The 26,824-nt window shown below is 44.9% G+C and overlaps 2 protein-coding genes across 3 annotated transcripts in view; both read right to left on the bottom strand.

Annotated features, from left to right (window-relative positions):
* Positions 1-2,158, bottom strand: part of CTNNBIP1 (catenin beta interacting protein 1) — a 44,967-nt gene extending 42,809 nt beyond the window's left edge. The window contains exon 1 of the mRNA XM_037045292.1: positions 1,987-2,158. The gene's annotated coding sequence lies outside the window, so the exon portion shown is untranslated. The remainder of the gene's footprint in view (positions 1-1,986) is intronic.
* Positions 2,159-13,289: 11,131 nt separating this feature from the next.
* Positions 13,290-26,774, bottom strand: LZIC (leucine zipper and CTNNBIP1 domain containing). Of its 2 annotated transcripts, XM_037045284.1 has the most exons (8): positions 26,542-26,744; positions 26,015-26,169; positions 23,441-23,568; positions 22,206-22,341; positions 21,797-21,895; positions 20,415-20,510; positions 19,915-19,996; positions 13,290-19,426 (listed from the first exon to the last, which is right to left on the bottom strand). In XM_037045284.1, exons 3-8 carry the CDS (start codon positions 23,539-23,541, stop codon positions 19,368-19,370), a joined length of 573 nt encoding a protein of 190 aa, XP_036901179.1. In that variant the 5' UTR covers positions 23,542-23,568; positions 26,015-26,169; positions 26,542-26,744; the 3' UTR covers positions 13,290-19,367. The 2 variants fall into 2 exon arrangements, with proteins under 2 accessions (XP_036901179.1, XP_036901180.1); XM_037045285.1 differs by lacking the exons at positions 26,015-26,169; positions 26,542-26,744 and adding an exon at positions 26,756-26,774 and having other exon boundaries at positions 23,441-23,549.
* Positions 26,775-26,824: the final 50 nt, after the last annotated feature.

The raw sequence follows: 26,824 nt of genomic DNA, 5'->3' as shown, positions 1-26,824 counted from the left end.
GCTGAGCCAGACTTGGGCACAGTCAGGTCTGGAAATTCTCTGTTAGACACAGAAATCTCAGCCGGTATTCCCCGAAGTTCTGCCGTGCAGCTCTCAGCCTCTCCCAGGGTGGCAGACTGGTTCCACCTCTTCAGTTTTACTGTTTCCACGCTGGCCCTCCAAGCCTCCACCACCTCCTGCCAGGCAGCTGCAATAGTCTGTCTCCCAACTGGCACCCCTGCTTCTGTTTGCTTCTTACAATCCGGTCACGATGTGGCAGCCAGAATGATCTTTGAGAACTTAAACTCAGATCTTATCACCTCTCTGCTGAAAATCCTCCAACGGTTTCTAACTGTACTTGGAATATAGTCCAGACTGGTTATCCCACCTTCACAGAACTTACTGCTACTGAAATTCCGTTGTCTTCGTATTTGCTTACTCCCTCCTCTTTAGAATGTCCGTTACAGGAGCACAGGGGCTGTGTCTACCTTCACCATTGTGGTCCTGGTGCTCGGAAGGGTGCCTACCACGTAGTAAGCACTCACTACTGAATGAATGAATCTCCATCCCACAGAGGCAACTTGTATTTACACGGACCACAAACTCCACCAGGAAACCATGAATAACACACTAGCATTTAACAGCTGGCACCTTTATTTATTATTCAAAGTCCTGCTTTAAATCAGAGGAACCTTGGGCCCTGGCCAGGTAGCTCAGTTGGTCAGAGTGTCATCTACACGTACCAAGGTTGCGTGTTTGATCCCTGGTCAGGACACATACATAAAACAACCAATGAATGCATAAGTAAGTAGAATAGCAAACTGATGTTTCTGTCCCTCTCTTCCTCTAAAATCGATTAAAAAAAACCACAACGGAGAAAACTTGTTATCTCTGGATACTTTAATGGTCCAAAAGATCAGTGTCATTTACAATCTGAAGGCAGGAACTAGAGGCCAGCAGTTGTAGCAGGAAGCTAAGAGTCAAAGCACTTGGGAACAGAACCTCAGAACAAACCCCAGCTTGCATCCAGGTCTCTTACCAACACAACCTGTGCCTCAGTTTACCCAGCAGTCAGCTAGGCACACTTCCCTAAGTTCTGAGTGGCAGGAGACAAAATAATTAATAGCTACAGCATACTGAGATCCTCAGAGAGGAGGTGCCACAGGTCACACATCTCCTTACTTATAAATCGTTTTGCCGCACACACAGGCCTCCTCGGACTCCCCAGGGGCTAACCTGACAGCAGGCACTGCTCAGACAAGTTCAGCACACAAGACTGAGGGAGGCACGTGGGGCCTAACAGGTCTGGTGTCCAGAACTATGTGTTTTGATTTCCAGATTCAAGAACAAGAAAAGTGCGAGTGATGAAAAGGAGGTGAGAAGTGTCCTTTGGGCTCCAAGCGGTTAATTTTGCAGGCTCACGTAACAGCTGGCCATGCAGATGAGACATGTGCCTACAATGTGTACCTTCTTCCAGTAGCGCTCGAGCGGAGAGGTGGAGTCGGGAGAAGGCAGTTCAATCAAACTAGAGAGAGGAAGGGCAGCTCAGTGGCCAGACCTTGGCAGCATTTAGTTTGGGGAAATATGGAGGAGCTCTCTATACACAGGGTCAGGATGCTGAGAGTGGGGCTCAGGTGAGGCAAGAGACAAGAGGACGCAGGACCCTGAGTGCTGACAGGCGATGACAACCACGCAGACGCGGCGCGGCGAGCTACAGCGTGGGTGGCTCAGACACCTGTGGAGGCGATTCCCCGGAGAAGGTGAGGACCCCCGCAGGGTGGTCTTCGGCGGGGGCAGGAGAGAGACTGAAGGCAGCGGCAGCCCGGCGGGGCGAGGAGGCCTGGCCCAGACCAGGGAGCCGCGTAGGGGGCCAAGCCAGTGGGTCCAAGCTGGGTCGGGGGTGCCCTCCGCTGCCCCTCCCCGGGAGACAAAGGGCCAGCAGCTCCCCCGAGCCCAGGCGCGGCGCGGGCCTGGGAGCTATGGGCTAGGGCTGGCCTCGGCGCTTACCTGGGCCGCCCGACCCGGCCGGGCCGGCGGGGGCTGCGGGGCCGTGCACGGCGCGCGGCGGCCTGTTTCGGGGTGCGATCACCCCAAACGGCCGCGGCGGCGGCGGCAGCAGCAGCAGGAGCAGCAGGAGCAGGAGCAGCAGCAGCGGGAGCGGCCACCTCAGCCTCCGCCTCCTGCTCCGTGAGTCACCGCGGCGGGGAGGGAGGGAGGCGCCAGACCGCCGTGGGTGGGACCGGCGAAGGGGGCGGCATCTGGCTCCGAGCAGGCGGCAGAGGCAAGACCACGGCAACGCCCCGCAGAGTGGAAGGGGCCACGTAGGGCCGGGCCCCAGGGGCCAGACCTGTTAGGGGCGGGGCCCTGGTGAGGGCGGGGATCATCATTGGTCACATCGGCCTGTGGGGCGGGGCTTCCTGCTGAGGGGCGGGAGCTGCGGGACTCTCAGGGACGTTTATTGGGCGCCTCGAGAAATGAGGGAGACCATGGGTCCAGGGGCGGGGCCAGGAGACGTGCGGAGGGAGCTGGTCGCGGGTAGTGGCCGAGCAGCTCCAAGAGCAAAGGGTTAGGGGCGGGACCTCTGGTGGGCTGGGAAGAAGGGGCGGGGGTTCGGAGGGGGAGGTGGCCCGAGGGCGGAGCCCGGGTCAAGGATGGAGCTGCGGAGGTACAGTAACTTTGCCTGCGGTTAGCTGCTCCGGGAGCACAGTGATCCCGTAAAAATAATGGCCTCTCCCATACACGGGTCTGTGTTTTAAAAATGGGAACTGCCAGTCCGGGCGGAATCCTTGGTGAGACTGGTAATACCCAGGGCCCCTGAAAAATCTGAAAAGATGAGGTTGCAAGAGCTTTATAGGCGTGGTCTTGCTGAACCTTGGAGCTGGGAACTACCTGTGAAGCAGTAAGGCCCGCTCTTGAATCCAGAGCTCAGAGCCCAGGGATGGGCCTCCGTGGGTCCGCTAAACTTAGAATATCGTGTGTATTTACCAATACCAACGAGCGCATTTTTGTCGAGGAAAGGGGTCTTTGATCAGAATGTTTCTAATAGAAAGTCTGACTGCTCTCTGGCACTCTCTGGAGACAGACAGTACAGGGAAAAACAACTCTTTATAGACAAAAATGTGAATTGCTTTGAACACCCACATTCCCTTAAAAAACAGAGTTTATTTTATTTTTTTTTTAGAGAGAGAGGGGAAGGGAGGGAGAGAAACATCGGAGTGCGAAAGAGACACGGATCGGTTGCGTCTCACACTCCCCCAGCTCGGGACCTGGCCTGCAACCCAGGCATGTGCTCTGACTGGGAATCAAACCGGCGACCTTTTGGTTTGCAGGCCAGCTCTCAATTTACTAAGCCACAACAGCCAGGGGTGAACACCCATCCTCCCTTTTAAAGGGATGCATATACTTAAGTGTGGTCTCATTTTCAACATTTTAACTTAACAGTTACATAGTGTGACACTAACTGCAATTTAAATGGCCCCCTGCCCCACTTTCCCAACCTTCCTTTTCACCCCTTTTCTGTCCCATCCTCTTCCACCCTCCAGGCATTTCTTCTCCTGCCCTATGCAAGAAGGATACGAGATACTTTTTTTTTTTACTTTACTGTGTTCATATTCTGAAATGTCCTTATTACTCTTTTAATTTAAACCTGTATTACAGTTATAATTGAGGAAAACTTTAATCTTATCAGAAGTAATGAAATTGTGAATTCTGAAGGACCAGAAGCAAGTCTTTTTTTTAAAAGAGTTTATTTTATTTTTAGAGAGAGGGGAAAGGAGGAAGAGAGGGAGAGAAACATCAATGTGTGATTGCCTCCCACACGCTCCCTACGGGGGACCTGGTATGCAACCCAGGCATGTACCCTGACTGGGAATCCAACCTGCAACCCTTTGTTCTGAAGGCTGGTGCTCAATCCACTGAGCCACACCAGCCAGGGCCAGAAGCAGGTCTTAATTATGTCTGTACTCCCTCACGTCCAGACCACCCTGCCCATAGCAAGGGCTCAATCAGAATTGGCTAATACAAAGTACCAGTTGTTCCTTCAAGTTTTCCAGAGCACACCAATGCAAAAAAAAAAGAAACCTCTCATGCACTCACATTATTTTACGTAAATATGGATAGTTAAACAAATGGACTAAAACTGAACAAGTCACTTGCTATTCAAGACACAATATATAAATTATATTTTTCAAAAAGATATATGCTTAAGGGAAAGAATGTATACAATGAAAATGTGTCAGTGTGAAATGGATTCTCTTTCTTTTTCCCCAAATTTTCATAAATATATTTTTACAGTTTAAAATTATAATAAATTCTCAACACAGCCAGTACCTCAACTACCCCATGAGCTCAGAGCTGGAAAATTCTGCATTTCTAGATAGCAGTATTACTTCAGGGTTAACTCAGTCTCCATCCATCTGTAGGGTCTTAAAATGAAACGCTGAAGGCTCAGGAGATAGGAAACATCTGTTAGTTCTGACAACCCAGCACCATCTTCCCTCCTTGGGGAACTGCTCTTCCCTGCCCCCTTCAAACTCCCGGAGGTGCTAAAGAGACTCCCAATTGCAGCACCTACTCTCTCCCCTCCACGAAAACAAAAGACAAACAAACAAACAAACAAAAAAAAACACAGAAAGGACACAGAACTCAACTGAATCAATCCAAGCGCTGCATTCTCTTGACTATGGCTCAGTAGGGTGTGACCCGAGCTAAGCCTATTGGAGTTCTTCCCTGAAATTTTCTAAGTTAGAATTGAAGAGAATTTCTGTATTTCCTATTGGACCAGGAAATATAAGGATGAGACCACAAACATATTAGCACCATCTTCCACCAACCACAAGAAAAATTCTGAAAGAATGGGGCAATGATACGGGACAGAAACAAAAATTTGGAGGGAGGGAAGAAGGGGAGAGAAAAAGAGGGAGACCCCTAACAGCTCGTTCCATGGTAGACCTCGGAAGACCTTCAGTAGACCTTGCGCCGGCTTTGCTCACACCATCTCATGTCTGACACTCCACAGGCCCCCAAATCTCCCTTTCCTCGGGTGCTCCACCGTCCTCGGGCACTCCACAGGCCCCCAAATCTCCCTTTCCTCGGGTGCTCCACCGTCCTCGGGCACTGCTCCATCTAATTACTTACACCAGAAACTTAGGGGTGTCCTTGACACCACTCTCCTTTCTCCTCATCCAGTCCATGCTATTCCCATCCCCAAACCGTATCTGGAACCTCCCCACTTCCCACCACTTCCGAGTCTCTGTCCCAGTTTAACCAATCATCAGCTCTTATCCCGATTCCAGCAACAGCTTCTGAGCACTCTCTCATTCAGGTTTTTCCAACCACCCCCATCCACTACCCGCACAACAACTAGAGAATCTTCTAAAAACACACCAGTGTTCAATGAGTTCTCTTTCTTTTCATGATGAAGTTCAAAATGTTTAGCATGGCTACAAGACCCTGCATAATCTGGCTCCAGCCTGACCTTGAACTACCCCTGCCGACTGCGCTCCAGCTACACACAGGCCTTCTCCCCATTCCTTGATCAAAGGTACTTCTTTGTGCTTCGGGAGTTGTGAGTGTGCAGTTCCCACTGCCTCTACGGCTCTATTTCTCCCACTTCTCCCCCACTTCACCTGACTGATTGGTCTTCAAGAGGCTTTTCTTTTTTTTTTTTTTTTAAATATTTATTTATTTATCTTTAGAGGGGAAGGAGAGAGGGAGAGAAACATCAATGTATGGTTGCCTTTTGTGCGTCCCCTGCTGGGAGTTGGCCTGCAGGGAACCGGCCTGCAACCCAGGCATGTGCCCTGACTGGGAATCGAACCGCGATCCTCTGGTTCGCAGGCCAGCGCTCAATCCACTGAGCTACACCAGCCAGGGCTTCAAGAGGCTTTTCTTAACTGACGCTAGATCCAGCCCCCGCATGGCCATGAACTCCAGGAGGGCAAGGAGGTCTCTGTGAACTACGCCTACCTAGCACAGTGCCTGGCACATGCAGATGCCCGAACGATATTGCATGAACAACCCAATGTATAAATGGATAAATAGTCACCCAGGACTTTCCACCCACTGGCCAGCTACTCCACTTCCCCAGTTCCAATGCTATCAACACAGTATAGTTTTCAGGTCAAGTGCAGAATGAAACAATGGTGGAAGCACAGTAGGCTGCATGTAGAGAAGGAGGGCTCTTTCGGAGCAGTTATGGCAACTGTGGTCCTCACATTTTACCCCATAAGAAGGCCTTCCTGCCTACCATTGAATAGGCTCTAGGTGAGAATGGGGGGGAAAGGCAGAGACGCTGTACTGAACAAGAAGAGATTTCTTAGTAAAGGAAAATGAGAACCGATTCTTTTTGTTTTGAGAACCAAAATTAAAACATTAATTAATAATTTCCAGTAAGAGAGAAAGTAAAAAAAATTTTTTTTTGCTTTGGTTCCTATATTTGTCATCCTGTTTACATTTGGTTTGGCTCTGACTTCTCTGAGGACAGTGATAAGGAGGCCAAGGGCACAGGAAACAGCGCGCCAGTCACGCGCCATTCTCCTGAGTTTCGCCTTGGAAAATAACTTGTCATCTAATTCTACTTTGGAGATAGTAAGGAATTATTAAACCCAGTGATGAAAGCATTCTGTAGATCAGTGAATATACACGTTTTGTGTCATGGGTGGGGATGTGCAGCTGTGAACCTCTGGCTCTCTGCCAACCTGTCCCCGAAGTGTCCACTCCTGCAGCCTCTGGTGGGTAGATCCTCCCTGTATCCGAGAATTCTGCTTGTACTGAGCTCGGAAACAGTATAAACAAATAATTATTCACTTCTTTGGCCAAGTGTTTTGTTTGATAGACCGACACGTCTTGTAAGTGTATTTGTCTGTGCAATTCTGACATTCCAATCACTTAGTAAAGACACACCAACCGAAGACCTCAACTCGGATCCAAATACTGTCTATTAGCCTTTAAGCATAGTACTCTGTTTATCGCCTTGTTTCCCCACTGTTGGTTACCATCCAATTAAGTTTTAAAAATTATTATTCTAAAAGCAAACATTCTCTACTCTCTGGGAGTAAATGATAAACAGCCGTCCTCCCCCCACCCCCCAACTCACAATGCATTTTGTATCTCTAGATGTTGCAGTGTTATCATCGCGGCTGAAAAGACCCTTGTGACCCACAGTGCCTTCCGCCCCTGCGGAGGTCCGGACTGCCCAGGAGTTTATTGCAAACAAGTAGTGGGGCCTGTTACTATGAATTACTTACAGCTTCGTTCCTCCCATTCACTTTTTAAGAGTAAACACATTCCAAACCTATCTGAGAATATAAACCTTCCTGTTTGACATTCAGACGTTTAGCTAAGGGTTTTCTGAAATCCTTTGTCATTTGTAAGACTGAGGTCTGGCCTGCCGTGGTGTGACAGACACTTAGAGCCTGTATTTTGGTTCAGCAGGGATTGCTCAATCGAAATGAACTTTGTGGTTTGGTCTTCTCCCCACCCCCTCTCCTCATTTGCTTCATTACTGTTCTTTTGGGAAATTACTTCCCATCAGCAGTATTTGCCCCCAGCTGGCGAATCAGATGGAGTTCCTCTTTGTAGTTAATAAACAGTGAAGGCTAAGGGCGGAAAATCTGCACCCTGGTGCCAGCTAATGAAGAATCTCCCATGAAAGCTTATGCAAAGGAGGACATGCATGCTGCGAGTGCCCTGGGATTGAGCTCACTCACTCTTCTCCCCCACACCGCATAACAGATAGCAGTGATGATTAATTATTTAAGCAAAGAACACGAGAGCCAACACAGGCAGCCCTCTAGGATCCTCTGCTGAAATCATTTTAATTAGCACAAGCGATACAGCCAAGGGACCCAGCCCAAGATACTTACTCGCTGAAGAGGTATTCAAAATTCTCTACCACTTATTATTGTCCTTCAGAAAGAGACAACTGAGGCTATATTTGTGTGCATTGCTGACAAACCAGAATATGAAAGTGAAATGGCTCTTGCAGGCCGCCTTCTGTGACGGCATGTGCGTGTGGGGCGGGGACAGGAGGAGGCTCCGTCTTGGTAGGTTCCGGGGAACCCCGAGGCAGCGAATCCCAAGCCGCCCCTCAGGACGCATCTTTCTCGTTCATACCGGTAAGGACATCAAAGCTCGAAAAGTTGTAACTCCATCCTGATTTTCTTCTTCGTACTTTGAACTGAAACCTTCAAGAGATTTTCAATTCAAATTTCAAACTTTGTGCCATTCCTGGTAGGTTTTACTTTTTCTCTGTATTTATCATGATGCTGAGGGACTCTTCCTACTAGATAAGCTGAGATGCTATTTGAAGTTAACCCTCCAAAGCATAATTTTGACCGTATTTTCTTGACTTGTTTGAAACTCACTGGTAGTCCTGCTACCGTCCAGTCTTTCCACATTGCCAGTCCCCCTCCAGCTAATGACATTTCCCCCCATAACCATTGTTTTAATTTATAATTCGGTAACATTTAGAAATCTAGCTCTCATTAATTTAAAAATTTTTTTTAAGATTTTATTTATTTATTTTTAGAGGGGAAGGGAAGGAGAGAGCGAGAGAGAGAGAGAGAGATCAATGTATGGTTGCTTCTCATGGGTCCCCTGCTGGGAACTGGCCTGCAACCCAGGCATGTGCCCAGACTGGGAATCGAACCACGGTTATTTGGTCCACAGGCCCGTGCTCAATCCACTGAGCAAAATCAGCCAGGGCTAGCTCTTATTATTATTATAACTCTGAGAATGTTGGAAACCTTAAAGTTGTCCCACAGGCTGCTTACACTAGACTCATTTTTAAAAATTCTTTTTCTCTTCATGTTGTTCTGATTGGTTGTTTCCTGCTCCCTTATGCTCCAAATCATTGATCTGATTCTTGGCTTCATCCACTCCACTGTTATTACCCTGTAAGTTGTTCTTTATTTCAATTAGTGTGTTTTCCGTTCCTGACTGGATCTTCTTTATGCTGCTGAGGTCCTCACTAAGTTATAACCACTGTTTGGAGCTCTGACACATTGCTTATCTCCATTTCATGTAGTTCTTTTTCTGGAGCTTTGGTCTGTTCTCTCGTTTGGGCCACGTTTCTTTGCCTCCTCATTTTGGCAGCCTCCCTGTGTTTCTTTCTGTGTATTAGGTAGAGCTGCTATGACACCCTGTCTTGGTAGTGTGGCCTATTGTAGTAGGTGTTTTTTAGGGTCCAGTGGCACAGCCTCCCCTATCACCAAGCTTGGTACTCAAGGTGCACCCTTTGTGTGGGCAAAGTACACCTTCCTCTTATAGTTGAGCCTTGGTTGCTCTTGGCAGGTCCATCAATGGGTGGGATTTACCCAGGCCAGTCAGCTGCAAAGATTGGCTGTGACGACTGACCACCAACTTCAAACTTCCACCATATGTGGCGGATCAGCTGTGCAGGAGCAGGGTGGTGGTACTCTGACATGGTCTGTAGCTGCCCACTGGGTGCTCAGGCTCTGGGGTTTCCTGGGTGGTGGAGGCCAAGGTCAGCCTCCACTTCTGTTTTGCCCAGGGCCACCATGCATGAGCTATAAAGCAATCTGAGATGGCTGCTACTTGTGCTGGGCTTGGAGAGTCCTAGGTGAAGCCAAACTGTGTATCTAGGCTGGTTGCTGCTAGTACCAGGCCTGGGGCCACTTAGCAAGAGGTGTGGGGCTGGGGTTCACTGAGGCTGGCTATTGCTTGCTTGATAGGATATAGGAAGCTTTGAATCATGAGCCAAGCTCAGCCATTCATATGAAAAAACCACTGTTAAAAGCAGTAAGTTCGTTGGGACAGAGACACAGGGGATCTTCAGGGCAGGACAAACAGTGTTAGCAAGGTTTAGGAAGGCTCAGATATGGCAGCCACCTGCCAGCACTGTGGCTATGTGGGGGGAGGGTTCAGAAAAGGGACAATAGCCTCTGCCCACCTTTCTGTCTGGGAGAAAGCTGTCTCCTGGCTCTCACCTTGGTGCCAGACACTTCGGTTCCTCTCTGTGTGCCTCTGGTACCTTTAAGCTGCTACCCAGGGATGAGGCTCAGAGTGAGTGAGTCTGAGTAAGTCTGTGTTGGTTCTTTAAGAGGAAATGTTTGGAAATCTAGAAGCTTCTTCCACTAACTCAATCCCTGCTGATTTTTACAGCCAGAGGTTATGGGCACTTATCTTCTTGGCACTGGAACCCTGGGCTGGGGGCTGGGGCGGGCGACTGGTGTGGGGCTGGGACTCCTCACTCCCGAGATATCCCTCCCAAATTTTTTATCCACCACACACAGGTATGGGACCAGAGTGTTCCATGTCTGCGCCCCTCCTACCAGTCTGGATGGATGTGGTTTAATTCCATAGTGTCAGACTTCCATTCAACTCAATTTCTGATGGTTCTGAGTGATGGTTGTTCTATATTTTAGTTGTAATTTTGATGTGGTTGCGTGGGGAGGTGGGCCGTGCTTACCTACACCACCATCTTGACCGGTCCTGCAGTTGTCTTTTTTGATTGTGTTCCAACAGTCACACTACTCTACACAGGACATTTTTTTTAAAGATTTTATTTATTTATCTTTAGAGGGGAAGGGAAAGACAAGAGAGAAATACCAGTGTATGGTTGCGGCTCGTACGTCCCCTGCTGGGAACTGGCCTGCTACCCAGGCATGTGCCTTGACTGGGAATTGAACCATGATTATCTGGTTCGCAGGCCCGTGCTCAATCCACTGAGCTATACCAGCCAGGGCTCTTACGGGACATTTTAATTGAACTAATTCAGGTCTTCAGCAACATCACCTGTGACCTATTAGGTATTCCCTGGCTTTTGTTCAGCAAAGCCTCTTTAGTCAACTACTCATTCAAAAAATATTTTAGTACTTCCCAGATGCATGTCACTGTGATAGGCAAGCGATAAAGCACAAATCAGACACACATTGCCCTTGTCCTCATGAAGGGTAAGTCAGACACCAATGAGCCAGAGCTGAATAGTTCATTACAACTATAGTTAGGGGCTAAAACCGGAAATGCAGTGGGCTGTGAGACCACATACTTGGGACTCAAACCTTGCATCAAGGACAGCTTTTGTAGGAAAGTAACATTTAAATTTACACTTGAGGTGTAAGTAGGAGTGACCTAGAGAAGAGTGGGAAGGACAGCACCCAGTGGGACCACAACAAGACCATGAGGAGAAAAGAGAACATGGTGACTGCAAACGGCTGAGCAAGAAGGCCAGGAGCCTGGTGTGCAGTGATGGGGAAGAGGCCCCATGGGCCGGCAGGGGCCGGGCCCTCACGGAGGACGTCACAGGTCTTCATTCCGAAAGTAAAGAGAAGCATGAAAGGTTTAAACATGGGTGTGACACAAGGTTGGATTTGTATTTAAATAGATGACTATGGCTTCAGCACGGAGAACGGACTAAAATGGAACAAGAGTGGTGCATCAGTGGGCTATTGCTGCATCACGAAGCACCTCAAAACTCAGTGGTGTAAACAAGCACATTTTTACCCAGGCATCTGTGGTTGCCCAATTCAGGCTGCGGGGTGACTCTGTGCTGGGTTGGGCTGCGAGCAGCAGGGTTTAGCTAGAGATTGGGAGTAAGTCCGCTCCACGGGTCCCCTCATTGTCTTTGGACTGGGTGCTCCAGGCCATCTTCCCCTTACGACCAATGGCAGAAGAGCACGAGCACCAAGTCAAACCGTGGAAGCACGAAGACTCTCCAGGGGTCACATCCAATCCTTCACCAAACTGTTTCCTGGCTGCGCCCCAAACAGCGGGACCATGTAGCACACCCCACCCCAAGAGAGGGAGGTGTGAATAGGTATTTGTCGATCAACACTCAACTGTACCAAAGCAGCTAGGATCAAGGCGTTTCCATCTGGTGCAAACAAAACAAACGGCAGAGCCTACTGCTTTCCTCAACCCAAGCCACTGTGCTTTGGCTCCCCAAGAGCTTCCATGTTCCCAAAGCCTTTAAGGGATGAGATGTAAAACTAGTGTAACACTACCCGCCTAGAATTACATCGATCACTCACAGGGCAGTTCAGGGTCCTCGGCCCAGTGTGCTCACTGAGCCTGTGTCTGCGGACGCAGTATATGGATGATTCGGAGGCGATCAGAAGCGCATGCTGTAACCATTCATTGTTGTTTTAGGGAACAAATGGATGCCTTTTTGCACTTATTTCTAAGTAAACATGAGAGGAGTTCCCTCCTGTCAGGGCTGGCTCCAGCTCGCCCGGAAATGCTCGCTCTTCCACCTGTCTCCAAGGCTACTAATTCTAGTGTTTTTCAAATGGAAAAGCATAGTAGGTGCTCAACTTATCTGAATGGGTCTGGCATACTGCTATGTACTCTGATCAGTTTTTAGACATAGTTTGTAATTATTTTTAAAAAATAATTTATTATTTGAGGGGAAAAATCTGTTTTTTCCCCCAAAGTCCTAATTTCTTATCTCATGTTCTTGAGCTCAGCTTTAACTGGGGTTCACCCTTTTCTTCCCTTCTTGCTGTTAGGCAGGCATTCACGGCCATAGTCCTGGGTCTTTAATAAAAAGCTAGTCTTGCTGTGGACATCAATACTTTGGGTGGGGTGGGAGGCCAAGGGGAGAGTTCATGTAATTTGGGAGCAGCCCTGTCGGGGGTAAAAGTGAACTATTTTGAGCTGAATTCAAGTGGAGGCAATTCACTTAAAGAATCTAAAGGCTTCAGCAATATCTCAGGTTGACTTTAATGAGTACTTAGACTGAAATAGCTACAGGCTCCGGGAGGGCGACTAACCTATTGAGGACCTCTCCTGGAAGATAAAAAGACACTTTTATAGCTTGCATCTTGCAGCGCCGGCCTCTTTTCATGCCCCTAGCACGGCACTCAGCATGGCAGCATTTCTGCTCATCTTACTAATTGGTGGCTAAATACAGACAGGAAAAAGAAGGGACATTTATTTCACCAGTAAGTAGAAAAGCTTTCTTAGGGAAGAGCAGAAGACGGCTTACAGGGAAGAGAAGGGAGTCCTTAAGAAAGCCCGCAATGATGCCAGTGACCTTTCAAAGCAGCTTGGAGCAGGCAATTTCCACTTAATTTCTCTTCAGAGTGGTTGAGAGACATGCTAACGGGGCTCAAGGGTCTGGAAAGATAAAGGAGCCAATTTTAATTTGCCTTCCATTTCTGCTTATGACGCCCCGCAGAGGCAGACTGCAGCATGAACATGCAGGTTCCCACACCCAGTGACATTCATTAGAGAATCTTGGGCTGTAATATCTTTTTAGCACAACTTACATCAGTAAGAGAAAAACATAACAGAAAAAGTATTTATCTCACCTCCACGAAAGGAAAAGACGGGAATAACAGAACTGTGGGCTTTATCCCACATTACTTTTATTGTATCATCTTTATTTCCCATTATTTCAAACATCTAGAATAGAACACAAACTTCCTTTAGTCAAACCATAGTGCCTCCATTTTACTTAGCATTTTTAAATGTATATTTTAAGATTTTAGGTTATTTTAATAAAGTGGTATGATTTAGCTTTTATAAGTTCCTTACACTGAAGTTTCAAAGTGACTTATGCAGTTAACACCATTCCTCACGATACACCTCCATGGATATTTGGAAGGTGACTTGGCAACATGAGACAGAAGTGGCAGAGTAAGAGCTGAACGATGGGGTTTGGGACACGCTATCCCAAAATCTAGCCCTTGCCACTTTAACACCAAGGCACTGGAGAAATGGCAGGTGCAAGGACTTTTGACACTCCTGACACAGGTCCCAGAACCTCAGGAGCGGAGCCTTCCCAATACTGGGAGGAGAGGAGTGGCCTCACCCCTGAAGACGAGGGACACCGAGAAATCTGAACTAGCAGACGTTGCTCAGTTTTCCTCTTTGCTGCATGTGCTTCCCTTTGTCTTATCACATCTTTCCACGACTTTACACTCTCCATTAAAGTTACCATACAAACACTCCGGTTCAACTGTTTCTCTGGGTCTTCATTTCATCATGTCATGTGCCATTTATATTAAATTAATGTGCATGCTTTTCTCTTATTAATCTGTGCCATTATAGGAGTCTCAGCCAAGAATACAGGAGGTAGAGGAAAGGTATTTTCCCTCCCCTATAGTAGTATTCCAACTTTCCATTTAATATTCCCCAAACAATTTAATAACACAGATATTTTAATGAAATATACACAGTTTACAAGAATGGTTAAAAGATGAGATAGAACTATAGTTGAAAGAGATTACTTAGACCAAATTGTATAGATCAGGATTATTTTCAAGCATAATATTCCGTACAATATATAGATATACATCTGAAATGTTTCTAAGAACCTGGCTAACTATGACAGAGTAAGAGATATCTTTTTTATTAAGTCTATTTAAAAGACAATTTTATCTTTGTAAGATAAACCTCTGGTGATGCAGCTAAGTGTCTAAACTTCTATTAATTGTATAAATACTTGAGAGTCATAAAAACAAGGAATTCCATGCAACATCTGTTTTAGAAAGTTTAACAAAAAAAAGCCAAATAATGTCCCTGGCCTGTATCAGCACTCGGTAAATGTCTGATGAAAGAAGGGCGTGATCAGAAGAGGTAGCAGATAGAAAGTTTTCCTGCTCCCACACTGTCATTAAAGTTTTTCCAAAACATGTTTTCTTTTCAAGAGATAAAAACCAGGGAAAAGCACATATGGAGTTTTTCAAACCGAAAGGGCCACGTGTACAAGATTTCGCCCAGTGCTTTGATTGTTAACAGTCACCCGGGCACCACCGACCTCCCACTCTGGTACGTGCAGCACTGCAGGAGGTCATCGGTGCCCGCGGGAGCGATGGGCACCTGGTCCGGTCGGAGTCCCAGGAGAGGCACGCACAGGAGGGGGCACGTGCTCACATCCCTCATCCTTCCTCCTCCCCCCATGGTTTCCTTTCTAAGAAGGCAAAGTGGATTAGGTGTGTGTATATGAGCTCCTCTGTGGAATCTTCTCACAATACTTTCATGCAGAGGAAGAAACTACCCATACTTCTTTTTTGTGTGCTTGTTTTGTTTCCCATAGTTCTGTGTAAAGGCTTTGTCAGAAACACAGCCTGTCACGAGCCACTCAGCCTTCTGGTGAAAAGAAACGCCATGAGGCCGAAGCTACGGGGCTGAGCGTTCACCTGTTTACTCCAATGTACAAACGTTCCTTTCGTGAGTAACTACAAAACAAAATACTGAAACAACTGAGTATATGCTCAGTGTATAAATCAAACCTAAGGTACGATTTACCAAGACCTGGAATAAACTTGATGTGCAGAAAATTGGAGATGCTAACACGGTTATCTTTTTTTTTAATGAAGTAGTTCTGTAGAAGCACCACATTTTCTAAGGTCATGATCCAATCAGGGTTAAGGCAATGTTATTCTCTACTCCAGGCAAAATATTTGCTTTTGCCCGAATGACCTATCTCTTTGATTACCACTGAGGATAACTGTTTCAGTTTTCAGGGTGGCTTCGTTTGTGAGCACTGAAGGAATAACAGCGGACCTAAATGCACCAAATTTACACCAAAAAAGCCAAAAAAACAAGCCAAAAAAACATTAATCTCCTCTTACAGGAAAGAACACCCCCATGTAATATAACAATTGAGCAGTAACAACAACAAAAAAAAGGACCCTACCTACTAAGACATTTTAGTATAAACAGACATAATGAAGATAATTTAAGTTCTTAATCCATGTATTGAAATTATGACTATGACACAAAATTAGAGGTTCTTGTTGGAAGGCCTCAAAAACTTATGGTCACAGTTGCCAGAGTTGGGGGCAGAGGGTCTGCAGCTGTTGCATAATCTTACAAAGAACCCTTACCAGCCCTACCCTCCTCTTTTCTAGCTCAGAATTGGTGGCTCCCCTCGACCTCCTTTATAGAAAATACTTTTTTACTAGTTATTTTTCATCGTAGCCCCGTCTGAGGTGGAGGCAACGTGATCATCTCAGAAGACGAGCGTTAGGAAGCTTCCAACTGACCGCCGCGAAGCTCTCGGCTCTCCAGGCCCCTGTCAGAGGCAGGGATCCTGTCGTGAACTCCTGAGGACACTGCTGACCCCTCGTGTCCACTGCTCTCAGCACTGCAGTCTTCCCACCTGGCTGTGAGGGTGACCGGGGAGAAGGGTTTCAAAGGGAGAGAGTCAGGACGCCGAAAGGCCATATTCTAGGGGAACATCTAGCAGTGCCATATTTTTAACCTGTGTTTTTGTGGCTCAATGAAAATATTAAATGCTAGTTAACCCAGGTGAGTTAACTAAATCTTTTAATTCCAGGCCCAGACAGACTGGAAGCAATTACAGCTCGTTCAAGGGGTCTGTGGGAATGCTGACAGTTTTAATTCACATATAAATGCTAGAAGACATTTTCAGAGGCAAAGGAGCACTCTCTGGTCTAACGATGACTAGAGTAAGAGAAAAAATAGACAGGAAAGTGGCTCAAAAGCTCTAGATGAAATGGTCTGGGTTTATTCTTTTCTGTAATAATTCCAAACTATCCATTATTCACCGTAATAAGATACCATGGCAACAGTGGGTCTGCAGTCTTTTCTTTTGCTTAAGATGTCCATTCTCTGGCCAAGTGTCTTCGATAAAGAGCCCAACAATCAAAGTTAACAACCCATCTGTCCAAACTCCAGCTCCTTCCTGGGAACAACTCACTCTGTTCCTTGGTTTCTTCCTCTTCCGCCTACCCAGAATACTTATCCTACCACTCACAGGATAAAACAAAACACTGAAACAGGAAGTGTTTTAAGTTATTAGATTTCATTAAACAGCTCAGTTGGACACTTGCTCATTGGAATTTACTTTCGCTTCAACTCCAAGTCTCAGGGAAAAAATGCAAGAATTCTTTTCATTAAAATGTTAGCTTGACCCAAGGATGTAAAACGTTAGCTGCCTCAGCATTAGTTATTGCAGTCTGAGACCTCCCAAGAGGTCTACAGACTAGAAGATTAAATACAGCAAAATATGAACAGGAAACAGAGTTTGCAGGTCATTTAATAACTCTAGCTGTATAGAATTTTCAAATTATTTTTCTGAAATACCAAATTTATGAAACAACATATATCATATGGCCCTTGAAAGAACTTTTAGATGGTGGATTAACCCCACTGTGAAATTCCTTTCTGTTCTAAGGAGGAGAGGGGAATGCAGAGCAATCCTACGTGGGGTCCTATTATCCCCACTGAACAGAAGGGAAAAACAAGGCTCAAAAAGATGAAGTGACCTATCAAAGGTCACGTTGCCACGACTGGCAACATCTTGCTGGATACTGAAACCCTGACCTCTTTTAAAGGAAGATTAATTTACATTGAGTACTAGTCATTACTTACTAAATGAATACATTAATGTGGTAAATGACAATATATTTCACTGATGTTGGTCTTATAGAAAGTTTAAGGGAAATCAAAATTAAGGACTCCGGATTCATCTAGGCCCCTTTCGAAATCAAAATATTCCCAATCTTCCTCATCCTATTCCTGGAAGGGAAAGGGGAAGCCTGCTATGGTCCAAAACAGTAACGACACAGCAATTGCAGCCCCAGGTACATATCCTGAAGAACTGAAAACAGGTTCTCACACACACACAAATGTTTACGGCGGCTTATACACAATAACCAAAAAGTGGGAAAAACCCAAATGTTCATCAAGGGATAAATGGAAAAACACAATACGGTATCCATGCAAGGGGGTATTTTCACCCTTTAAAAGGAATGAGGTACTGATACATGCTGCGATACGGATTAGCCCGGAAACCAGTACGCTAATTGGAAGGCAGGCATAAAGGCCACACACCGCAGTTCTATTTACATGAAATGTCCGGCCTCGGCAGATCCAGAGAGAAGGTGCACCAGCAGTGGCTGCAGGGCTGGAAGGGAGCAGGGCGCCTGCCCCACAGGAGGGGACCTGGCCAGCAAGGCGGGAGCGGGGGAAGAGGGGTGGTGCTCAAGGCAGAGGCTGGGGGACCAGGCAGTGGCGATGCCCCCACAACACTGAGGATGCACTGCATGCCTCTGAATGGCACACTTTAAAGTGGCTCACTGTACGTTACGTGGATTTCACCTCAGTTACGGCAAAAATGCAGACTGATGACTAGTCATAACAACCTAGACGAAGAGCAGGTAATTTGCTTTCTCGTGGTTTGTCACAATTTCAAGGAGTTTTTGACCATCATAACCCAATATATTAAAAAAACTGCCCATCAGAATTTCCAAATAAGGCATTAATGTAGCTGAGTTCCCCAGTGCACACAGTTAAGAGAGCACCTAGTTGAGTTTACAGTATACATGAAGTTTTAAAAATGTCTTTAATTTGTATAAAGTGAGAAAAAAAGAATATTGAAAAACACATGAAAGAGTATAAAGTAGCCAGCGCCTAGGAAAGAAGCTAACATATATGCATACGGGGGAATCTATATATTTGAGCTTCCAGAGATGTAAACACTCAGGAGAGAAACTGCTTTTCCTCAGAACTTATTTTGTGCTCCTCCACAGAACTGACTAGGGAACAGTACTTCACTGCCCACCGGGTTTCAGCAAAGAGGTCACACACAGGGAGGGCCTCTAGCTGCCACTTCCAACTGCTTCCCCGGTGAACAGACACAGGAGGTTAAGTTACTTCAGGAGACTCTAACAGGGCTCCCATTGTTCCGAGCCCAAACCCAGAGACACAATGGGCCCCATTCATCAGGAGAGCTCGCAGGCTGGGGAATGGTCCTTTAGCGGCAACTCTCTGGTGGGACGTTGACGTTTTTATAAACATGGACTTGCACAAATATGTGTTAATTGTTGTTAAAAAACAGCATAGAATGAAAAAATAAAATTCAATGGACACTAAACTGAGAATTTGAACACCCAAGTCCTATCCCCAACTCCGATGTGACTTGAAGCAAGTCACTTGCTCTTTCTGAACCTCAGTTTCCTGGTTTATAAAGTGACAATGATTGCTAGGATCACTTAGGACTCTACAACTTCACGAAACACACGGGATCTGTTAATGTTGCTACACTCTTCACTCCAACAAACAGGGATACATTTTTGTGAGCAGAAAAGAATCACTGGTTTGCATCTTCCCATTGGCTATCAGCACCTAAAAACAAGGAGCCTATTTATAAATAAAAACAGTCAGAGGAACTATTTCCTATCCTCTCTCTTAAACAGACGGATCATGATGAGTAAGGTCTAGTGATCCCTCCATCCCACCAAGTCCAGGATCACTCAAGGAGATAGCCCTTCACAAAGCACAATGGTGAGGGGCATAAACAGAAGCCACAAGTATGTTTCCCCGTCACCTTTTCTTAGGTTACTAATGAACTTCAAGAATCTCTTGATTTCTTTGCAATGACTCAAAATCCCCCGAAGAAAAATGCCATTCACAACAAGAATGTGATCACTGTCCCAAGCTTCCACACCTTGTCATTTTTTTGTTTTTTCAACCTCAAAACTTGCCAAAGCAAGAACTTTGTCTCCAGAGCCTAAGGAGAAAGACACATAAACAAAAAGATCATTTCAAATGCATTCACAATTCTAGGTAAGAAGCAAAAACCTATCACACACGTGTTGAAACAGACAGTGAAACTGCCTTCTATTGCTGGTGCATCGCCCTGAGCTCTCCTGAGGCCGTCCCAGTCTCCTCCCCTGCATCACGACTCAACTGCAGAGGGCCGCTTACTTGTTACAAAGTGCTTACTCTAGCTTCAGGTATGAGACAGATTATGTAAAAATTTAGTTTATTTTTATATTTACATTTAGGTGACAAATATTTTTGAAACATCAGGTCATATTAACTTAATTTTTAATTATAAAGTATTGAGAAATAAACTCAATAAAAGGGACTTATAAAGAACAGAACTTCTGGTTTTACCTCTAAACTCAAGAAAAGGCCCTCACGTTATCTCACCCGCGCTATCTGTCCATCGGACAGTGGTTCACGTCCAAGTTTCAGAGGCAGAAGGGTACTCACCGAGGTCTGTCGAGACCCTCTCGAACTGGCTGAGTATGGCACCAGCATTCGCTGACAAGAAGGCCTCATCATCTGCAGGCAGCTGAACAAAACAAAACCGAGCCCAGTGGAGGGGGTTCCAACCTTCAGGAGCGGTTCTAGGAACCACCGTCAGGAATGTCTCAGGACCACAAACTAGATCACAGATCAAGAAGTTCTGCCCCAAATATTTATACTTTTTCCCTTTTTAAAACAGATTTTATTTATTTTTAAAGAGATGGGAAGGGAGACAGAAAAGAGAGGGAGAGAAACATCAATGTGCAAGAGAACCATCGACTGGTTGCCTCTCACACGCCCCCAACTGAAGACCCGGCCTGCAACCCTGGCATGTGTACTGACTGGGAATCAAACCAGTGACCTCCGGTTCTCAGGCTGGCACTCAATCCACTGAGCCACACCACCCAGGGCTACACTTTCCCTTTATGTCTAATACTATACAAAATTAAATTAAATGTGGGTACCTTCTCTCCAAGTTTCCTGAGAGCTGTTAGTATCTCCACTTTCTGTTGAGTGTACAGGTCTCTTCCCAGCTTTCCTACCATGAGATCTCTATCCATCTAAAGTGGATGAACACAAGCACGTGGTATTTTAGTTGAAAACTTTCTACACATAAAATCCAGCTTTTCAGATCTACTTCTTTAAAAGAAAGAGATCGTCTAGCTGATTAATATTATAAGGAACTACAGAAACAATTCAAGGCAAACACGATAGAAATGCTATTGCATAGTTCTAATAAATCTTAGTCATAACCACTGTCTTAGTTATAAACTCTACTCAGTCGAGTGCAGGAACCAGGAATCAGTTAGTGGCTTCCCTGAGAGCGGAGTCATCCTGTCAGAATTCATTTCATCAAACTCAAGTGCGGCCTACCGGCTTGAGTAAGGTAACTGGTGTCGGATCTCCCGGAACTGGGGTTAGATATTACCTTTACCAGTGGAAGCACGGATAGTATATATTGCGCATTGATTCTATTCTGTGTTCTTTACATACATTACATATTACATATAATAAGTGCTCTACAGCTGTTACTTCATTTAATTCTCATAACCACCATAAGAAGTAGAAACAATCATTAGCACCTTTTTATGGGTGGGGAAACCGGGGCATAAGAGTTTGATCAAAATAACGTCTCTAAGATCACATGTCCACATGGAGCAGGAAGACAAATCCAGCCAGTCTGACCTGAGTCCATGCCCTTGACCACTATCCTGCTGACTTGCCAGTGGTTGCAAGTAACCATTAATGTCAAGTCTATAGCAGACTTCTTCAAGTGTCAGGTTTCCAAAGACACTTGAAAGTCTTAGGCGAGAAAGGCCACACGAGCATAAAGCAATGTAGCTAATGAATTCTGGATCGGATTTCAACTCAGGGCTTCAGAAGTAAGTAATAAAACCTCACAGGTGGAGTTCGGTTGGAAATGGTCTTTGGCAATTTAAACTACTGTTTACTGTTTAACCCTCTATATTCATTACCAACAATAATTGCTCAAAGGACTAATTCTGACCAATTTTTAAAAAACAGACTATTTTTGGAGCAGTTTTAAGTTCACAGGAAATTGAGTGAAAGGTACTGATATTCCCCACACACAGCTCGCCCTCACTCAGGCACAGCCCCTCGCTTACGGCCATCCCCCACCAGCGTGGCACACGTGATGTGGTTGGTGAGCCTACACTGACATTCTAATCACCAAGAGTCCGCAGTTGACACGAGAGTTTCCTCATGGAGGTGTTCATTCTCAAATGACCAATTTTTAAACTCCAGAATCATATAATGAGCAAATTCGTGGGCTAGGAAAAAATATATACAGAGCAACTGGATTAATTTAAAGAAAATTAAATTTTACCTCTGCTAACCTTGTCCGAAGCTGACCTGGTTGTTTTTTCGCAAACAATCTGATGACCTCGGGAGTTCTGAAGGCCTGGCTGATGGCTGCCTGGATAGCCTGGAAACACAAGAAGGCGAGAATTAACCAAAATGTTCGGATGAACCGGGTATCGCAATAACCGACTGACAGGTCTTCTTTGTCTGTCAAATACTGTGGCAATTTTAGTTTCATTTGCTATTTCTGTGCTTCTCACCGGAGTCAAACACATAACTAAATAAAGATCTGGAAGTATATGCTGTTTTAACCACAAATAGACACTCATCTAGAAGTTAAACCCCCAAAAGGGTACATTTTCTATCTTACAAATACTTTCTACTACTACTACTACTACTAACCTGTTTCACCAGTGTAAGTAAATTGTGCTTACCAGTTGCATTCCACTTAGTTCATCTACCAGAGTCATATTTCCAGACATAATTTTCTTCAGTGAATCATTAAATTCACTCAGTTGCTCCAGAGTTTCCTTTTTGGTTTCTTCATACTCATCTGCATCAAGTTCCTCTCTGAGGCGCAGTGAACATGACACAGGAAAACACAGGGTTCCAAGTGAACACAGCGATGTTAGCAGTTGTACACTAAGACTTCAAACATTACATTCGCTTACAAAAAATATCTTGGGGGAAAAGGCTTAAAGGAAATATCGAAATACCAATGATGGATATATTCAGATATTTAAAATGCAGGCATGTTTCTGCACTATGATTACTTTGGTAATTAAACATTTTTATCAAAATGAGGCGTCGCTAAATCACACAGTAACTTCCTTTTAAGCAGTCTATAAACCGAGGGTACGCTCTTGGGCAAGACACTAAGTACAGCCAAGCCTCAGCTTCTTTACCTAAAAACTGAAGATAATAATAGTATCTCTTTACAGGGTTGCTAGGAGCATTGAACAAAATACGGAAAGTGGTTGGCATATGATGGGTACTAGATAAATAGCTGTTATTATCATTATAGTTAAAAGCAGGTAAAATTTTGTTCACCTTGAAATACAACAGCAGTGTAGTTCTTGCCATCTGAGTCAGAGGCTATTTTTATTCACCAGTCAAAGCAGGAATTAAACATTTACTACAAATAACAACAGCTACCATTTATCGAGCATCTGCTCTGGGCCGAGCGTTTTGTTGGCACCTTCACCAGTAATATTTACTAAGGCCAAACAGTCTGTGTCCTTTAAGTTAAGGCTGAAAACACACCAGATGTTCAAGTTGTACCTGTCAGCTTGATACCAAGCAGGGCAATTTTTAAGTACTGAAGACAAGGGAGGTGGTATAATTTCCACTTTACGTACTAGGAAATGGAAACTTAAGGGGGTTAAATGTTTTGTCCAAGTTCACACTCACTTTGTAATTAAATGAAAGACCTTCACATCCCAGCCTGACAACCCCAAGGCCTGCACTGGGTTTACTTCCCCAACAGACAAAGCACTGTGGGGAGCACTTCAGGGGAGACCAACACCACGGCTGGGTCCGAACCCCAGGTGTTTGTACTCTAGCCACAGAAGAGTCATTTGACAGTACAGCGGCACACTGCACAGTGTACAGAGGCACACTGTACACGGTGTGTACACTGGCACACAGAGGCACACAATTAGACCGTTACCTGCACTCCTCCAGATCTTGTAACTGCTGCATCAGTCTGTCCAACTGTTCTTCTAAATTCTGCTTTAATTTGCTTGTCTCTGTCTTTCCTCTGGAAGCCATTTTAATCTCTAAGTAGAACAGTTAAGCCCACATAGAGTAAATATTTGGTTATTTGAAATGATTCAACATACCAGGCAAATTTAACATAGGCTGCACTCTTTCTGAGCTACTGGTATGGGAAAGAGCTGTGCAAAGCAAATTGCAATTTATATATAAAAGTTTAAACTCATGTAGTAGTAACTCCCCACAAAACTGCCTGGCAGTCTTCTTAATTGACTTGATGAATTAATTAAAGGTGTTCACTAGTGGTTTACCTTACTTTAAACAAATTTGATCGATGAAAGTACAGATTCATAAAGAAACAGATCAATGTGAATACAGGTTCATTATAATATTCTTTTTCATTCTTAGTACGTGCTAGAACTTAGAACATTCCTAATATTATCTTGCTGGTCTTATGTGCGTTTACTAGTACCTTGTGCGTATGAACAACTTTTGATATGAATTTCTTCTTTGGAAATGTGCTCAAGTTTCTACTGGATTATATTTCCCTCACTGATTTATATAACATGGATATGAAGACTTGGTAATTATGTTGCAAATATTATCTCGTCTCCTGACTTTAAATTCGATTTAGGGTGTTTTTGTCACAATAAATTATTTTTAATAGTCAAATCTATCTTCTTGTTAAGTCTTCTTGGTCTGGGCCCCATGAAAGCATGCCACAATCACCTCAAGGTTTAAAATATTTTGTATTCTATAACTCATATTTTTTTTTAACATTTAGCTCTTTAAGACCCTTTTTTTTTTGTTAATGCTGTGAAGTAAGGGTTTTTTATTTTCTTCCACGGGGACAGTAAACTGCCCAGCACCGTTTGCTCACCGGTGTTCATTTACTCGGCCTTTAGTGTACTCAGTAGTAAGACTCAAGTCTGTCTCACAGATAATATTCTGACCCTAAGGCATCACCTTGCTATTTGAATTATTTTGCTTTAGAGCTGTTATATACTGATAACTGTTAAGAAGTTACTTTTATGGGTTCCCCCCCCAATAATTCTTAACTATTTGTGTGCATTTTCTCTTCTAGCTGAATTTAAGAATCAGTTTGTCAAGTTTCCTTAAAAATTCAATGGAAATTTTGACAGGGATTACATTGAAATTAAAGACTAAAATAGAGAAAACCTGTATCCTTGAAATTTGAATCTTCCTATCAAGCAATCTCTCTCCATTTTTATCTAGGCTTTTATGATTTTTTAAAAGAAAATATTATTTGTTCACAAAAAGATTTAAACACTGGCTATTCTTAGATTTTGTATAGTTTGTTAATACTGGGAATAGGGTTTTTGTTATTACGATTTCTGATTATTGTTGATGTAGAGAAAAGCTACTGATTTTGGTGTTGATATTATATGTATTTACCTTAACATTTAAGTTTTTCTATTTACAAAAATTAAACTTACATTCCTTTCAGGAAACACATTCTGGTTAGTTAGGTATAACCATTCATCAAAACCTTTAAAATTGCCCTGACCAGAGTTGCTCAGTTGGTTGGGCGTGTCATCTCGCAAAGTGGAAAGGTCATGGGTTTGATTCCCAGTCAAGGCACATGCCTGGGCTGTAGGCCAGGTTTAAATAATCTACAATCACTAATAACATATAAATACATTGTGAATAAGTTTAGCCAGAAGTGTTCATTTATTATAGCTATTCTCCCTGTATAATTTCTCCCAGAAATACACATTTAAATTTTATTTTAAATCTGTTGAATTTTCCAGTAAAATTAAGACAAACCCAAGGTAAAACTGAAGTGTCTTTTCAGGATTAATTTCCTGTAGTTTGCCCACACTGGACTCCTTATTTCAGAACATGCCATGACCTTTGATCCTTCTCTTGGGAGCCTTCCTTCTTTTCTACCTATCAAGCCTAGCTCTTTCATTCTCCAGGGTCTAGTTCAAGTTTCACTTTCTTCATACCGTCTGCCTTGGCCTCACTATCCAATCCCTAGATCATGAGTTATCTGAGAGCAAGGATTTTGCTTTCTCTTTATACACCAGCATTTAGCACAATGTTGAGCAGAGATAAAGTACTAGGTGAATAACTGGTAAATTAATAATGAGACTGCTTCTTCCGTTGTGTTCCACATTTTATTCTCCGCTTATCACTTACTTCTTCCTTGAATTATATGAGTTCATTATAGCACTCTACCCCCCAGCCCCCGCCTTCCTCTCCAGACTGTAAAGGCTCTGAAAACAGAAAATGAGTCTGATTCCGCTTGGCCTCCATATTCGCAACCGGATGATGTATATGAAGACACAACACATTTCAAGGAGGTAAAGCCACTCTAAATAAATTTCAGGGAAGATGGAGGCACTTAAAAAGCCTTTACCTGGCGCTGCACTGCGATTTATCCCAAAAGATGAGCTCGCTGGCACCACCTAGTATTCAACAAAGGCGGTGCATCTTTTGACGGAAATAGCAGCAACGGTTCTCGAAAACCCGCAACCTGGAGTGGAAACGACTCATTCATGCTCACCTGTCTCTTATTGCTCTGAACGCTGCACAGTGCTGACAGGTCTCAAACTGAATAGACCTCTAATTCTTGAAGTTCCGATGTCGTGCACTGGAGAAAAGCAAAACTGTTCATCAGGACCCCAAGGGACCGAAAATTCAAATCACCTTGGTGTGGAGCTGGATGGGAAAAGAAAAACCATTCACAAGAAGTTTTTCTTTACTATGTACAAGCTTGACCTAAAGCTGTCCAGGTAACTTCCACTTGAGCAGCCGGCAATTGAGACACACCCCTCTTTCTAGGAAGGCACCACGGGGGCGAAGAGTGGGGATGGAAGGGTCAACCTTTCTGAGATTTTTCCCAGCGCGGGTGTTAATGAAGAAATCCCAGCACCTGGACACGCCATGGAAGGAAGCTGCCAAATCCAGGCGAGCACAGAGAAGGTAAGGGCGGAGAGCACGCCTTCTCCCGCTTCAATTCCGGCAGGAATTGAGCAGCGTTCGGACCTCAAGCAAAGAGGATTGAAGTCCGGCCGCGGCCCCAAATCCTACCTCCATCCGGCAACTTGAAGCTCCGGCACTCGGGTCGCGCGGCGGCCGGGCTCCGCTAGGCCCCGGTTACTACCAGAGGTCGCCGTTGGACCCGCCACCTCGGAAACTTCTCCGGCCCTCTGCAACTAGAACCGGAACAACCTCCTCGGGATTCGGGGTTCCCTCGCAGCCTTAACCCGCTAATCCCGAGTTCCCAGGCAGGGGCCCCGCCTACCTGAGGGTCCCGGGCAGGCGGACGCGCGCAGAAAGAGCGCTTCCGTCGAACGCACGCACGCACTTCCGG

The sequence above is a fragment of the Sturnira hondurensis genome, unplaced genomic scaffold (assembly GCF_014824575.4).
Source record: "Sturnira hondurensis isolate 20B ecotype Veracruz unplaced genomic scaffold, ASM1482457v3 Scaffold0004257, whole genome shotgun sequence".
In the NCBI taxonomy this organism is placed as follows: Eukaryota; Metazoa; Chordata; class Mammalia; order Chiroptera; family Phyllostomidae; genus Sturnira; species Sturnira hondurensis.
This window is presented reverse-complemented; position numbering and strand designations above follow the sequence as displayed.

What these genes read in the sequence shown, in the direction of transcription:
- LZIC (XM_037045285.1), bottom strand. Translation starts at nt 23,541, where the DNA reads ATGGCTTCCAGAGGAAAGACAGAGACAAGCAAATTAAAGCAGAATTTA. An exon ending in AACTAAGTGGAATGCAACTG is followed by an intron (nt 21,896 to 22,205) that starts GTAAGCACAATT and finishes TTGTGTTTCCAG; the next exon opens with GCTATCCAGGCAGCCATCAG. An exon ending in GAGGGTCTCGACAGACCTCG is followed by an intron (nt 19,427 to 19,914) that starts GTGAGTACCCTT and finishes CTTTCTCCTTAG; the next exon opens with GCTCTGGAGACAAAGTTCTT.